Source organism: Sphaeramia orbicularis, chromosome 9 (genome assembly GCF_902148855.1).
Source record: "Sphaeramia orbicularis chromosome 9, fSphaOr1.1, whole genome shotgun sequence".
Classification (NCBI taxonomy): domain Eukaryota; kingdom Metazoa; phylum Chordata; class Actinopteri; order Kurtiformes; family Apogonidae; genus Sphaeramia; species Sphaeramia orbicularis.
The window spans coordinates 26,875,677-26,892,061 of NC_043965.1; the positions used below are offsets into that span (position 1 = coordinate 26,875,677).

Sequence of the window (16,385 nt, forward strand, 5' to 3'; positions counted from 1 at the left end):
TATGATCAGTCATGGGGGTAATTCTGTAATTCACCACAGAGTGTCAGTAAGGGAGAGGTTGAGGGAGCTGCACTGTTTGCATATTCAATGAGAAAATTAGTCATACAGAAAAATGTGTTGTTATCAGTTTAATTAATATCAGAATATTTTTAGTTGAAATGATCTTCACATGATAAATCCTGCACTTCTGTTATGGCTCAGTAGGCATCATGGAAGGGGAAGTAAGGATGTTCTGCGTCCCTCCATACTTTCTTTCCATCTCTCTGTGGGGGAAAAAAAAAACATCTGTTTTATTGATTGATAGTTTTATATTTTTGATTTCAAAGTGCACCTCTCATGGGTGTATATAGGATACTAAAAGAACTGCTGCAGTGATGAATCATTAGATTACATTTCATTACATAACAGGATTATTTTACACCTTGATCTTAAAATATTCTGCTGTCTCCCCCAAGTCTGGTAAATAAAATCAGACCTGAAAAAGATTTCCCTTATAAGGCAGACCATCTAGCTAAAGAAATAAACCTAAATATTTGGACATTTTTAATAAAAGGACACATGCCCTTCACCCTGTAGACAGGATGGTGAAACAAAAAATATCAACGTATAATGCTACATTTTAAACTTGTACTATAATGTGTGATCATCTGTTTCTGAACATAGAACATAACTCCAGACATATCAGTCTGAACCAAATTAATCAGTAGCTCTTTAAGAAACAGGATCTCTGCTCTGTGCATATCAGAGATTTGTGGAGGATGTTTCAGCCATGTGCTGTCCCAGAGGGAGTCTGCCGCAGTTTGGACGGAAATAGCTGTTGCGCATAAACATGAGTAATATATGGTGTCTGGTCACACTTATAGAGCACAAATGTATTTAAAATCAACCTGTCATAAGAGCAGCAGCCCACCTCAACAGCTGGGACGATGAACCGCTCATTGCGGTTGAAAGATTCAATTAGAATCATGTCGTTGTCTGAAAGGGAAAAGTCAAACACCTGCAGGTTCTGCTGGATCCTGGAAGGTGTCACACTTTTAGGGATACAAACCACAGCCCTCTGAACATGCCACCTGTCACACAAAACCACACAACAATGTATGAAGCAATAGAAGTCAGATGTTTCCCTCATCACTAGACCAGATGTCCACTTAAAAGCTGATGTTACAGATTCCTCTCTTACCTGAGAATGACCTGAGCAGGTGTTTTCTGGTATTTGTGGGCGATGGCTCCTAGTCGTGGGTCCTCCAACAGACTTGGTTCATCAGGAGAGGCCCAGGGTCTGTCCCCACTGCCCAGAGGACTGTAGGCTGTCACTGCAACTCCCACAGACCTGAGGTGGAAATCAGACAGTGGGTACATTTACTCAACTTCAACATTTCAGTAATAAATACTGGATTTTTACAGAACTTTTCAGAGCTTCAACAGTGTATAATATACCATGTTCTTAATGAATAAGGGTTATAGGGTTAAAGACAAAACCATTTTTTAGGGTTTTAATGTCTTAAATATCAAAATACTCATTTCAGATGTCTTTTAAACAACTTCATCAAACAGTAAATTTTTCTTCTGAACACAGTAATTGTTCAGATAATCCAGTACTAATGTACCTCTTCTCCCATAATCATCTACATAAAACTATATATAAAATACGGTTGTGGAAAAACGTTTTCTGACACCACAGACATTATCATGAAATATTTGCAGGAAAATCTTTTGTGTTTCAAAAGGGGTGGCTGCATCAGACAGATACAAATAAATGCAAATGATTTTTTGAAATTAAAAAATGAAACTAAATTCTTGACTGTTTCAAAGACCATTGTTTTTCTGAAACATCCATACTTGTTTCTTGATGGAACAGAGCACGTGCAGAGGGGAGCATGTGAGTTTGGAGAATGGAACAATACTTGGCAGAGTTCAGTAACTTAAGAGTCATGCAATATATTAATGCAATAAAAAATGCATGTGGTGTCCTTAAACCTTTCCACCACTGTATTAACTGCAAGTGTAACTCCACTTGCAGTAGCTACAATAGTACAATTCTGCTTAGAATAATCCAATACAGTAGTTCTCCCACAATATTTAGTTGGTAATACTTCTGTACCCAAGTGGTATTTTTTCATGTAGGACTTATAGTGAAGTATTTGTACCTCCTTGTGTCAGTACTTCAGTGAAGGTTCTGAATGCTTTTTTCACCACTGGGTACAGACACTCACAAAAAAGTAAAAATACTGTTCTTTCATTCTGCTAAATATAGAGGTATGTAGGATATTGTAATGATGTTGACTGACCGACAGTGAGCCAGGAGATCTTGCTGAGACAAGTATGGATGGCACTCCACCTACAGAGCAATGACCCAAATACATTAATAAAGCAAATCACTTTTTTATGTGTTTTGAAGGAGATGTCTCATAGTTGTCTTACCTGGTTCACCACAGGTTTGTGTCTGGCCACACTGATGATATCATCAATCTGCCTGGCGTTGAAGTTGGACAGTCCTATAGCCTTGACCAGTCCTTTATCCACCAAGCTCTCCATTGCCTTCCAAGTGTTTCTGTAGTGTGTGTCAGAGTAACACACACTCCCATCTTCTCGTCGAGGCATCAGCTCTTTCCCCCTCCTGAAACGTGCACATACACAAAGGCTGAAGTCTCAGGAAATATTGACTTATTTTATCTTCACACCATGACAGCCGGGGGGAGACAAAGCCAATTTATTGCACGTGTAGGCGCTCACTGAAAAGCCATGGGCCAGTGCATGAGGTAGAGGTCCAGATAGGAGAGGCCCAGGTCAGACAGGCTGGTCCTACAGGCCTCCTCTACATCCTCTGGGTGGTGCTTGGTGTTCCACAGTTTGGATGTCACAAACACCTCTTCACGACGCAGAGCCTGAAGGGAAAGTAATGATAGCTGGCAGTAGGCTTTTGGTTTCATTCATTTTTATCTAAATAATATATAAAGTTATTGTTACACTTAATATGCAAAGTTGCAATGTAAGTGGGACTTGTAGCCACAGGAAGTATTGTGCAGACTGTGTCCCCAGTTGGGCTTTCAAGAAACAATGCCAAAAACAGCATGACAGGAACATTAAAAATAAGACTAAACATTTAACAAAATACATACAGTACATGTTGACACAGATCAGGAAACAGTCAAGCAATAATTACATTTTTCCGTAATATTATCGATACATAGCTTTGCATAATGTGAGACCCAACAATAAACTAACTATATTAATAGGTGATTGTAGGTAATTTATCATAAAGGGTAAAAACAGTGCACCATAAAAGGAATCACACTTAGCTTATATTCAGTTTATCATCAGGTCTAAAAAATGATATACTGTATTCTATATCCAGCTACATCTGTGGCATCCTTCACTTTGAAAATATCTTAATTCCAACCTAAACTTTTTTTTTGCCGCTGGAATTTGGAGACACTATTAGTCAACATGTGTCCACAGAATGACAAGACCAAAACTGCTGACTTTTGCAAGGGAAAAACAAGATCCCTTTCCACCTCCATTGTTTAATATGGTTAAATACAACCTCACCTGGAAACAAAGAATGCACATTGTTATCCCAATGAAGTTTCACTGTCCTACCATTAATCTTTTGTAATCAGTGGTAGTAGTAGTAGATGTAAGACCATTGTTTCAGCTGAATATTGGTTAGAGTCGATAGAAATGTCTTGATTCAAAGATATAATTGAGATGTGAATAATATAGTTGAATCTTGAGGCCACAGTCACGCGGCCAGTTAATATTCACACCTCTACTATCACTGTGTAATTTTTACATACTACTGTAGGTCACACACTGCATTTGAAAAGATGCAGCTGTTCATATAATAGGACTTAAACAATAAAATGAAAATGAGTTCAGACTCACCCCACTGCATGTATCAATTGATGAAACAGTAACTTTGTGCAGTATTATAGAACATTTAGATACTGGCAATCATTCTCCGGCTTATGAAGATTCACACCTCTAATACAGATTAATATCAGTCCCAATCTAAATAAAGTTGACCAGATTTTCTCACCTTCCCGAGCCTCAGAGCCAGAGCCTCTCCCACCTCCTGTTCATTACTGTATGCAGCTGCACAGTCAATGTGTCTGTACCCAGAGTCTAAAGCTGCCAGCACTGCCTGCTTCACCTAAACACAAACACAGACAGAAATCCTCTGATCATTGCAAATAAATCCCAGAAGTGCTGCTGTGTTCGCAGATTAGTATTATTTCTACCTGTCCTGGAGCACTCTTCCATGTGCCCAGTCCCACCAGGGGCATCCTCTGCCCTGTAGATAAAGTGACAAAGCTACTCATGGTTCACCCTGACAACCTGGCAGATGAGAGACAGTAAAAGTGAAGTGTTTGGTGCGTTCACATGTACACCACTATGAAGCGGACCAGTCATCATGACTGTCCTAATACTCTGTTACTGATTATCACTCACATCGGAATTCATTAACTACTGCACAACCTCAGGGGTTGTGTGTATATAATGTATATGCTATTCATTCTCAGGACTTTCAGGGCATGTAAATAAATGCATCAATGCCAATACTAGACAACAAAATGAACAATCAGTGACCTGGTTTTTGTTGTTATTTCTGAGCTCGGAGCTGAAAAGTGTCTTTCAGTGGAAATATAAACCCTGTGTGAACCAAGCCTTATTGCCAGAAATAGCTGATACAGTTATATGGCATTAGTCACAGCGTGGTGTTACTGCGGCATCTCAGAGAGCCTTCCTATGCCTCACTAATTGTCTGTTAGATCCACACCATGTGACACCCACAGTTTATTGACCACAGCAGTTGTTTCACATGATCAATTTCTTAACACAGATCAGCTGTTCAGACTGGCCCCTGGTCTGTCTGCAGATTACTGAGTAACTCATTAAACGTAATGATTTTTAATGTTTCAGACATGCTTGGGGTTAGATTCAGTTCCTACCTGGGACTCCTCTGGTAGATGAACGTGTGAACAGATGAGGACATCAGTCAGGGTTTGAACAGTCTGCGGTCAAAGTCTGCTTGCATTTGTTTATGTGTAACTAAAACTCACAGAAATGTCCAAATTCTACTGTGCTCATTGAAGTTATACACAGTTTTTGACTCAAACAAAACATTTATACATGTCTATCAGTGTCTGTTTTTGCAGAATTCTTCAAAATAATTTCTTTATTCCTCTCTGGAGTCAAGCAGGTTGTCTTTTCCATTCATGGTAATTTCTCACTTTTAACTTAGTTTTGTCTGAACATTACTAGGGGTAAAACCTAACCTGCATCCATTACATGCATTGCATTGTTGTGCTACCTACACTATTCTATTCTATTCTATTCTATTCTATTCTATTCTATTCTATTCTATTCTATTCTATTCTATTCTATTCTATTCTATTCTATATTTTGCATTTAAACCAAACCTGTTTATTTCAATCTTTGTGAATGTTTGATTTCCATCTTCTTTACAGAAAACATTTAATCAATAAACACCACTGGTTATTACAATACACTTTTTGTTGTTGTTTTGAGTTCCAAAATAGAAACTGAATATTACTGCTAAAAAAGTGTCCATTGCAAAGGATATTGTATAGAAAGTAAATAATAAATGTATTTGAAAAAAAATTATTCCATCATACCGTTTTCATCCAGGACAAATATTTCATGCAAAAAAACTTTTACTTTCCTGGGTCTCAAGAGGATATATGAAACATGAGACACTATGTTATTTATTTGACTTCTGATCATACCACCAAAAGAGATAGAGTATCATAGTGTCTGCAAAAGTAATGACACAAACTGTTAAGTTCACACATTTGGTTTATTTGTTGGCATTTTGAAAAGATCATAAATATGGTCAAATGCACATTAGCAGTGGCAGTCAGTCTTTCAGCAGCAGCCGCACATGTGCATTCTGGTTGCAGCCAAAGTCCAGCGTCTCTGGAGGCTCTAAGAGGCAGGACGCTCACACACTCAGACACATTCAAGTCTCTCTAATCATTTCATAGTGTTTTCACCGTCTGTGACATAAAAGTGCATTTATCAACATGTTGCATTCAAACATTTTCCCATACACGATATATTTATATATATATATATATGAACTATTAGGACTGTCTGTTGAAACCATACATACATTTTATCTCTGCTGTAAACTACAAATGGAAGAGCTGAAGAGAGCTTTCAGAGCATCCTGCAGCTGCTGCAATTTTACAAAACCTGTTTCCTAAACAGGGGTTCCTACTTGAAAAACAGATGCAAAGTTCGATATACAGATGTTAAGAGGACAGAAGCAGTTATCAAAACACAAAGTGAGGACTCCATGAAACCAAAAGTAGACACCAAAGTGGTCTATTTTTGGCACTGCTCACAGTAGCACCGAGACACGGCCTTCAAGTGGCACGAAGGAAAGCAGAATATACACAACAAAGATGGCTTTCCCAGAGGAATCAACAATTATTCGCTGTGGATTTCAGCTACACTGAATGAGATTAACATGCTAACATCCCTCTGGGAAATCCAACCTGTACTGTACGGCACTTTACAGGGATGCATTGGCAAAAGTCATCAGTCTGCTAGCAAATGTCTTCTTAAAAATTGTCCATTGTCTACATACAGTAAAAAATGGTGATAGATTTCACATTGCTTACTTACAGTTTCCCATTATTACCAGCTCCCAATAGAACTGTCTTACACAGCATAGGGCATCGTCTATTGTGCATGTAACATGGCTGGTTGTATATATTACAGTGTGATCTGTGTGTGTGTTTTCACATGTGTGGCATGACACAGGGCTAAGGCACCTAAATGTCCCTCAGATACAGAGCCCGGCTAGTCATTTCAGAGTAACCACCGAACTCAGAAGGGAAAGCACCCATGTTATGTGCAGATTGTATTATCCAAGCTTACACTGCTGTTTCAATATGTGATTGTCATTCTCAGATTTTCCAACGCAGCTGAGATATGCGAACACTATTTGGAGTAATACGGGATTTTAAGTGCATTGTGGCATCAGAAAACAACTTGATTTTTGGGGAGACAGATCATAGTAAACAGTTAACAGCCTACAGACTTCTAGCATGATGCTTTTATTCAGTCGAAAGCAAGAGAAAGCAAGTGGTGTTATGCACTAAACACACTGAAGCTGCTGGTACACTCAAGGTGAAAATAAATAATCCTATTTGGAACCTCCTTTGGAAATCAAAAACCTGGAAAAAAAAACACCATTTTAAAAAATATCTTACCCTTCATCCTATCACAAAAAGACGAGGATCGGAGAGTTGGACACCATATAAAACCACTGATAAATCCGTAATAAAAAAACAGAGTTAAGAAAAGAAGTTCCAGGTAGAAGCCATAATTGTGCTGACCCATCCTCAGCACTGCTCCCCTGCTCAGGTTTTATGTGCCAGGGCCAAAAGACAAAACAAGCACAGATAATTACATCCTGATACTGCCTTTCCTCTTGGCAATCTTCCTTCATCCTCTATGGAATACCTACAAATAATGGCTGTTTAATGCTGTGTGCATTAACACAGGACAAGGAGACTGCAGGAGGTAACTACCAGTGTGGGTCAAATTTCTAAAAAGAGAGTGGATAAAGGCTTGTAATAGACTGATTTTCTGAGTTTGGGACATTTAGTCTGGGGTATGTGGTAGGAGATAAGTCTTCTTATGACTGAGGGAGGTGTTGTCTGATTATCTCTCTGGACTGAGGGGGGATCCTGTCGGGAAAACGAACCGAAAACTCCACGATGAGGTCACCACGCTGTGACGGGTTCTTGGGAAAAGGCAGACCTTCCCCTCTGAGTCGCTTCACCGTCCCTGGTTTGATGATGTCGTGACATGGGAGCGAGATGACACGGTTTTCCAGCGTGGGAATGCTAACTGTGCAGCCACACAACGCCTGGAAGAGGAGAGGAGAGGAGAGGAGAGGAGAGGAGAGGAGAGGAGAGGAGAGGAGAGGAGAGGAGAGGAGAGGAGAGGAGAGGAGAGGAGAGGAGAGGAGAGGAGAGGAGAGGAGAGGAGAGGAGAGGAGAGGAGAGGGTTAATATCTTTAATAGGAATGAAATGCCAAAGCCATGAATATAACAATGACCTAATGTTTCCATGAGCCAAACTTTCGTTTATCTTCCCTAAGTAAATCATCCTAATAAGTCAAACTTCTATGTGCCTTCTGTGTTTGTTCATTATTAGAGACAGAAAGTAGGCCTTGCTGACAAATCATTTCAGTATCGACCGCAACACTGTGGGGTCTACAGAACAGCACTTGGAACAGGGATGTGTGGAAAACATGACTTGGCAATGGAAAAGTTTTCCGGTCTTTGTGTGTTTTGTGTGTGTGTGGAGGAGGTGTCTGTAAGTATGTCAGAGTTGGAGGGTCTACACATTGCACAGGGGACTAATTTTAGCAGTGGTCTCATAGCCAGGGCTAATGAAGTGAGGCAGGAATCGGCTGAGCTCGTAAATAGTTGGAGGGCTTGTCAGATTGAAGGGAGAGAGAGAACACACACACACACACACACACATACTAAGCCTCGCCTTCTTATCACAATGCCTGATGAATCCAGTCAGAGTGTAGCGAAAGCTAAACTAAACACAGAGACCTGCCGTTATCACAGCTTCACAGGCTTTCCAGTGAGCATCATTCACCAGATTTGCTCTGAATAAAGTGAACTATCTGAACCCGCAACTCTGTGCATGAACATCCCGATGAATAAAAACTTTTCTTATATAATGCTTTTCCTAGGAACTATAACAAAATAAGTAACAAAACAAAAAAATGCAGTGAATAAACACAGGAACCGAGACAGAATAACAGAAAACCTCTCCAAACAACACATAATTCATTAGAGTGGAAGGCTTTTGGCAAGGCAAGACAGCACAAAAAGATACAAATAACAAAGAGACGCGTAAAATTCCCAAAAGACATTAAAAGGAACATGTTAAATAGGCTTTTGGAGGCAATCTACATATAAAAGTGAAGCTTGAAATCAAGAGTTTTCCAGGGCTTTTCTCTCTAATAAAGGAATTAAATGCCCTCAGAATATCTTAAAATTGGAATTCTCTTAAGGGATTCACATTGAGAATCTATGCTCTGATTATAATTAGAAGATGAGGTTTGTGTCTGAAGTTTTTCCAAAATGCACCGCCTATTAAAAGCATTGGTAACAAGCCTCTTGTGATGTAAGAGTGATTTAGCTTGTACTTACACATGCTTAACCCCTGATCCCCAGTCTGTGTCATTATATAGCCGACATTCATTAATTCTGTTGAGGAATTTTCCTTCAGCTTTGTTAACAAACATGGACACATGGACAGTTAAAGTTCAGTTCAACAGAGCAGCTGCTTCAGTGGACAGACAGGGTTTTCCAGCCATGACATCAGCTTCTTTTTACTCACTACATACATTGGGGGTGATTTAGCGTGTGACTATGATGGAGACTACTGGCTCATCCTCCTGTTATGAACAGTTCCATTCACTAACACAAGTCTTACACACAGAGACAGGTTGCCATGACGCTAGGCACACACTGCCAGCTGATCTGAGGGCTCGCTGATTGCATAAGCCTCCGCTCAGACAACACAGCTCTAACCCCCCCAACCCCCCACCACCATCAAATACGTACTTTGATTTTGCTATAACTGTGACAATGTGACTCACATCACCTCCCCGGAAACCTACTCGTGCTTTCATCATAAATGAAGAATCATTTTAAGCAACAAATAACCATCTGGTTTCAGCCTTTAAACTATAGACTGAAATATAGATTTGACATTTATCATGATAATTTAACATTTTTTCATGGTTATACTTCACATAAATGGAAATGGGAAGTGCTACAAGCTGTGACATCCTATGATGACAATAAAAAAATAACTCACTGGTCGGCATTAATTGCAATATACTGTGATTTATTTATTTATTTTTTTTAAGTAAATCAGAACAGTGGGGTCTGATTTATCGCTGTCCCAAAATCCTAGCACTACTTTTTCTGCAACTGGGGCAAACTAATTTAGATTCACTTATATCAGTAAAAAATCATTCAGCCATGAATTTTTGCATGTAAACTATGATTTACAGTGTTTTTGAGAATTGATACAGTATCATAAAACATACTATCAGGTTACTCATGTGTACTGCTATTTTCTTACACCCCAAAAAGCCATTCACTTATCTCTTAGAGCCAAACAGCAACAGTTAACACCTATGTGTGTTTGGATGTGGGTTTTGCTGCTGAGCAGATTGCAGTGGTGACAGGAGCTACTGAAATGTTCTGCCACAGTGCACCAATGACAGCAGCAGTACACTGCAGAGGCATCATTATTGCCAGAGAAAGCCAGCATATAGATCTATAGAACGAGGTAAGGGCCTGTTTCAGGAAAATCGATGTGTCAAAGTCATGCTAAGCTCTCTAACTGTATTGGACTGCTGTCACCATGAAGTCACTGCAGGCCTGAAGCTGCCTCTAGTGGCTTCACATGGGACTTTATAGTGTGGTCAAGCCTGATTGACAGGACTAAACAGAGAGGGCTTGTCTGGAGGGAAGCAGCTCATCAGGGCATGCTCAGGGAACAAAACATGGGGCAACAACACAGAAGAGCACAGTCTTATACTCATCAAAATAATGACTGCTAAATAAAAACATTTGAGTCAATTCTATGTTTCCTTTTTTCCCATTGTAGCTTCAGTGTTCAGTGACAAATGGGCTCCTTTCACACTGTGCCTTTAACTGGTGCAATGCTTTACATTCACCATACAGTATGTGGCAGATTGTCTAGTGTGTGTCATGTAGACTGGTGTGTTTTTCATTGCAGCATTCGGGGAAGAGCAGAGCAATGGAATATGAGCACTTATTTGCTTTGGATACTGAATCATCTGACCCACTTCCCTAATATTCCCCGGATGCCCCCCCCCCGCCATCTTCATCTTCTCTCCCCATGCTGTCTTTAACTGCATCAGACTAAGTCTCTAATCTGGCTGCTGTAAGAGCAGAGCACTTGGCTGTGGGAGTTCTGCAGTGAAAATGTAATCTTTGTGCGGGTTTGATCGAGTACCATTCCCTGCTTAATGTTACTCAACACTTTCTAATGTGTTCTCATTTACAAGACTGTCTTCATACTTGTGTGGAGGACAGGTACACTTACTGCACACGTTCTGTTATGATTAATGAGAGTCAGTGCTGCTTTCAAGATAAATCGTACAAAACTGGCATGAGTTAAGCACAAACAGCTCCCCTGACATATCCAACTCTGTGAGCACACCTGCCATTAAGCCAGCAATGTAGTTGCCAGGCCACTGAGTGGCAGTGCTATTAGAAACATTAAAGCTTGTGCAATTCACAGACGGACCAGAGCTGTACTGGACCCGTTGCCCTCAAAGGAGCAGCTAATTAAATGTCCTGCCAATCACAGTAATAGCAGTCTGGATTGTCACCACAGTTACACTACAATCCATCTTTAACCAAGTGTGTTTGGAAATACTCTGGAAGATGCAAGTGTGTGTGCCTGCATGCATGTTCATGCTTGTGCACAGTTAAATGTGTGTTGATGCACAGTGGAGCAGAAAGAGTTGAGAGTGATGGCTCTCCGCCGGTCACACAAGGACACCACATTCCTACTGTTTCACTCGCACCGCAGTGACAGTGCTGCTCACTGATCCTCTAGCAACACATTATTCTCAATAAATTTTATATGACCACTTAAAGGGGACTTAAACCTGTCATCAAACTACAATGATACCTCTTCACCTGCACACAACTGTGTTTTGCAAAGTTACAGACAAACAATGATAAAATGAGAAATAGTAGGAAAAAATATGAAATTTTTGGAAGCACATTCAAGAGTCTACAGCTCCTTGAATACATTAAAATTCTGCCTGCTTTGCTCCACTAGGAATTAAACTCCCAACCTCAGCAGCATTATGTATTCACTTAGCTGCAGATTCATGATAAAGAGAAAAGAATCATGAGATTGACAGTGAGATACAGGGAGAAAGGTAAGATAACAAAAAGCAAACGCACCTCTTTTAGACTGATCTTGCAGTTATAAATGATATTTGAACCGTCTCTCTTGAAGTGGGCATGCCCTTTATCTTTAAGCACAAAGGCTATGTCAGCAGGAATGTTCTCGGGGGTCTCATCCCCCTCCTTTGGGAAGGTGATCTTGGTCCCCTCCTTCCAGCCCTTCTTGATGATGATGTTGAGGATCTTATCTTCTGTCCTCATGCTCCTCCCATCTGGGTTAAGCCTGCGGCGAGTGATTTTCATTCGCTTAGTGCAGCCATGAAAGATCTCTTCCAGCGAGACCTTCAGCTCATGGACCACAGGAGGGTCCTGCTGCTTTCGACCAGCTCCCAGGCGCTCTGATGGCACCCCTCTCCTCCTGCGGCCCTCCCCTGGGAAGCCGTTGTTAATGCCCCCCGGAAAGCCAAACTGTCTCCCAAAATGAGTGAAAGGGTCGTCCTCATCTATGTCCATGTCCGGATCAGCATCATTACTGTGGTCATTGTGGAAAGAGAAACCATTGGAGCGGCTGTGGCTACGGTTGGAGCCAAAAAACATGTCAAAAGGGTTTGAGCCGCCAAAGAAGGAGGCGAAGGTGGCGTGGGGATCTCCATGGAAAGTGTAGTGGTACGTTGAGTTGCCTGGTGCGCCGGACGAACTGCTTCCTCCTGTCTTCAAACCTGAGAGAAACACAAAGAATGTGAGACTACACATGCACGCACTGAAACGCCCACAAACTGAAAACACACATTAATTTGATCTCAGATACCAGACACAGGTCCCTGTTCAGAAACAACTGAGTGTAGGTAACAGCCTGCGTGGGTGGGAAAAATCCCACACCATCACTGATCATCCAACAGCACTGATGGTGAGGAACTCATAAAATACCAGGTCACTCTGTCCAACACACACAAACACACACACTCTATTGAAACACACACATGCACAAAACACCCACAAATGCGAACTGCAACAGTCGCTGCTATTCATATCTCAACTACGTAATGATCTTAAGCCATCTGTCTGTCAGCTACACTCATGGACACACTAGCAGCTGAGGTAGAGTATAAAGAGTTACAAGTGATAAATGTTATTGACGCTCAAGATAACAAAGCACAATCACACATGGGTCGCTGCACATAAACATGAAAACATAGAACAGACACAGCATTATTACTTGAGTGTCCAAAGACCACCAAAGTCTTACTCTGTGATATTAGAAGCTGAGCTTGTTGCTGAACTATTTCAATAACAACTTAATCCATCATAACACCAGTTAAACAAGGCTGTGCTGCTCTGCCTGCACTCACTGACCGGTTTCATTCAATGGTTACCATCATTACTCAGACACAGGCAGACACACAGGACCAAACCCAGACATGACAACACCCCCTCCCCTCACCTTCCTCTCCCAGCTGATCGTAGACAACCCTCTTCTTGGGGTCACTGAGTACCTCATAGGCCTCTGCGATCTCCTTGAACTTCTCCTCTGCATTAGGGTCCTTGTTCTTGTCAGGATGGAACCGCAGTGCCATGCGCCGGTAGGCCTTCTTGATCTCATCCTCATTGGAGCCCTTTGGGATACCCAGGGTTTTGTAGTAGTCCTTCCCCATAGCTGCACACACACACACACATACACACACACACTCTCTCTCTCAGGGCTGGGACCCCCTCTTCAGCTCAGGCCGTGGTCAGTCACTGGTGAAACACAGAAGACTGTTAGGGTCTTATAATACTCCCTGATGAGAGCAACAGACTATATATATGTCCTGGCAGAGGGGCAGACTGCACTTAAGCACCATCCTTGAGGGTTTTTACAGTGAGGTGGAAGTTAGAACAACCTAACGGGAACACAGAGTGCAGGTTGTGGTATCTGTTGCTATGGGGATGTGCTAGTGCAGTGGGATCCCCTTCATCAGCTGTACTAAAGGGCTTCTTCTCACTATCAGCTCCACAGACAGGCAAATAGGAAATACTAGGGCTTAGAATAAATTCACAGGTTTTTTCATTTCCTTTTCGACCTTGAGCTCTATAAATCAGTTGACTTGACTGCTGATTCTCCTGAGGATCTGCCCCCAGCTCTGCTTCAAGAAGACACTGCGGAGCATCTAGTGAGCCTCAGTTTGACCAGTAACCTGGCTCTATATTATAGATTTATTATAGAGCTGCTATGAACAAAGAGGTATAGAGCACAGAAAAAAAAAATCCTAAGCCTCTACAGTTTATTGGATAGACTCAATGACAAGGCGACCACCAAACAACCGAATTATCCAACAATAGATGAATCATATTATAATTTACACTTATAATAAAAATCATTCCGTGACATAAAGCCTGGTTTAAATCCGTTACACGATGCTCCGGCTAAGGGAAAAATCAAGGACAGGAAACACAAATTAAACAAAGGAACTCCTACCAGAATGTCCAGCAATTTGTGTAGAAAATCAGATCATCATGGTCCTGTGCGTGTTGTGCGTCTGTCCGTCCGTCCGTCTGTCCGTCTGTGCCTACCGCCCCGGCTCCGGTGGGTCCTTATAAATTGACGTCAGGACGCCGGGAGGATCACAGGCTCTGAAATAACCGGTGACCAAACACTGAGGTGGATCTGACGTTTCCCTGGAAAACCTCGGACAACTGCCCAGACCCCCCCCCCCCCCCCCCCAAAAAAAAAAAAACCCTTCCCCAACCCCCTCCCCAGACCACTGACTGAGTCTAGAACAGCCTTGGATTGAAAACATGAAGCCATCCACATAAACCCACAACTTTTAGTCGATTAAACACACACCTACTGCACATCCTGATCATTCCCTCCCTGATCTGACTATGAAACATCTTCAATTCCACATTTTCTAATAAATGCATGTCATAAACCTTTCCCTTACCGATCCTGGTGCTGTCTGTTGCTGTCTGAAACCCTTTTGCAGCATGGAGAGAAAACCCAGCCCTCAGCCAGTCAGCCAGCCAGTCAGCAGGACTCTTTGTTCAGAGTCTGCTCGCAAACACACCACGACCCACTCAGAATGAGTTCCACGTAGGATGAAGTTTGAAGCAACCCAGTGCCTGTGCTCTGATCCTCCCCTCTCTCTCTCTCTTTCTCTTTCTCTGTCTCTCTCTCTGTCTCTGTCTCTCTCTCCCTCCTGGAAAACATGAAGTAAGCAGGCATGTCAAAGGTGTGAGGGACTGGGGTTCACTGTGCACAAAAACAAAGTCTTATTTGGAGAGAGAGAGAGTGCTGATAGCTGACAGAAGAACAATCATCTGATTAAAGAAGAAAAAAATCAGTATGAGTGTGTGTTTGCGTGCCTGTGCCTGTGTGCGCATCCTAGTGTAGTCGTGCCTGACTTGAGTTGGTCTAAACACTGAGTCATGTCATGAGTCCACAGACGCACAAACAGTTTTACATTCTATCTTTATGAAGTTTGAGAATATATTTAGAGACGCATCCTACTTTCCACAACATATCATATGAAACCTTTCCCCATATGTTTAGGCTAAATAAACTCAGTCCCTCAGTCTCCATCCTTTATGTCAATGTTTCACCTGGAAACATAAAGTGGATTCAGATAGCGGGAAGCTTTGCCCACTCTTCCCCTTATATGACATTTTTAGACCACAGACAATCCCAAAACCATGAGCTTTTTTTTTTTTTTTTTTTTTTTATACCATTTTTATCAGCTGGTGCCAAATTGACTGTTACCATGGTAACAAAGGTCTTAGTGCTAGTCTGTCATTTGCTGTCAGATGGTGATTACTCTGTTATTGTTATTCTTCTTTTTTATGCAAAGATAGCCTAGGGAAAAATGGACTGTGTTTTCAGAATAATTCTATTTATTTTTCTTTACTGGCAACTCTACAGCCTGTTGGCTCTTATGGAAGATTCATGTGTCACATTCTCACATTTATACACACACTCACATGCTAGTGCAGCAGCCACTTGAGGTTCAGTGTCCTGCTCAAAAACACTTACTCCACCCTCACCTGTGTTGAACAAAATGAAAAACATCCGGCTTTTAAAGGGTTTTGTTTGGGATGTGTGTCCTCCTCTTCCACAGGTGTTCATGACAATCATTGCAGTTGTGTTAACATAATCCTGCAAACTTGTATATCTATTTTTTGAAGCCAAATATTTCTCCTGTGTTATTTGAAAACCTACTGTTGTAATAGCGGTAAAGTCAAAGATAGATAAATGAGATGTAAAAAAAAAAAAACAAAAAAAACAAAACAAAAAAAACCTAAGTCCCATGATCCATAAATAACCCAAGATTTACCTGGTAACAGATATCTCCAAGAATCTCTAAGGAGATTCTTAAAACAAAATGTGGATGTGTGTCAGAGGCCAAACATTCCTCCTTGACTTCTCCACTCTTCTCAGTCCAGCAA

At 41.3% G+C, this 16,385-nt stretch overlaps 2 protein-coding genes across 3 annotated transcripts; both read right to left on the bottom strand.

The window, feature by feature from the left end:
* Nucleotides 1–41: 41 nt before the first annotated feature.
* akr1a1a (aldo-keto reductase family 1, member A1a (aldehyde reductase)) lies at nt 42–4,378 on the bottom strand. 2 transcript variants are annotated; one of them, XM_030144008.1, is made up of 8 exons: nt 4,242–4,378; nt 4,040–4,153; nt 2,734–2,885; nt 2,422–2,617; nt 2,289–2,338; nt 1,181–1,330; nt 911–1,070; nt 42–263 (listed from the first exon to the last, which is right to left on the bottom strand). In XM_030144008.1, exons 1-8 carry the CDS (start codon nt 4,320–4,322, stop codon nt 198–200), a joined length of 969 nt encoding a protein of 322 aa, XP_029999868.1. In that variant the 5' UTR covers nt 4,323–4,378; the 3' UTR covers nt 42–197. The 2 variants fall into 2 exon arrangements, with proteins under 2 accessions (XP_029999868.1, XP_029999867.1); XM_030144007.1 differs by lacking the exon at nt 42–263 and having other exon boundaries at nt 625–1,070.
* Nucleotides 4,379–5,802: 1,424 nt separating this feature from the next.
* On the bottom strand, nt 5,803–13,650 carry dnajb5 (DnaJ heat shock protein family (Hsp40) member B5). Its single transcript, XM_030144006.1, has 3 exons — nt 13,408–13,650; nt 12,024–12,685; nt 5,803–7,906 (listed from the first exon to the last, which is right to left on the bottom strand). The coding sequence occupies exons 1-3, from the start codon at nt 13,616–13,618 to the stop codon at nt 7,673–7,675; spliced, it is 1,107 nt and encodes a 368-aa protein (XP_029999866.1). The 5' UTR covers nt 13,619–13,650; the 3' UTR covers nt 5,803–7,672.
* Nucleotides 13,651–16,385: the final 2,735 nt, after the last annotated feature.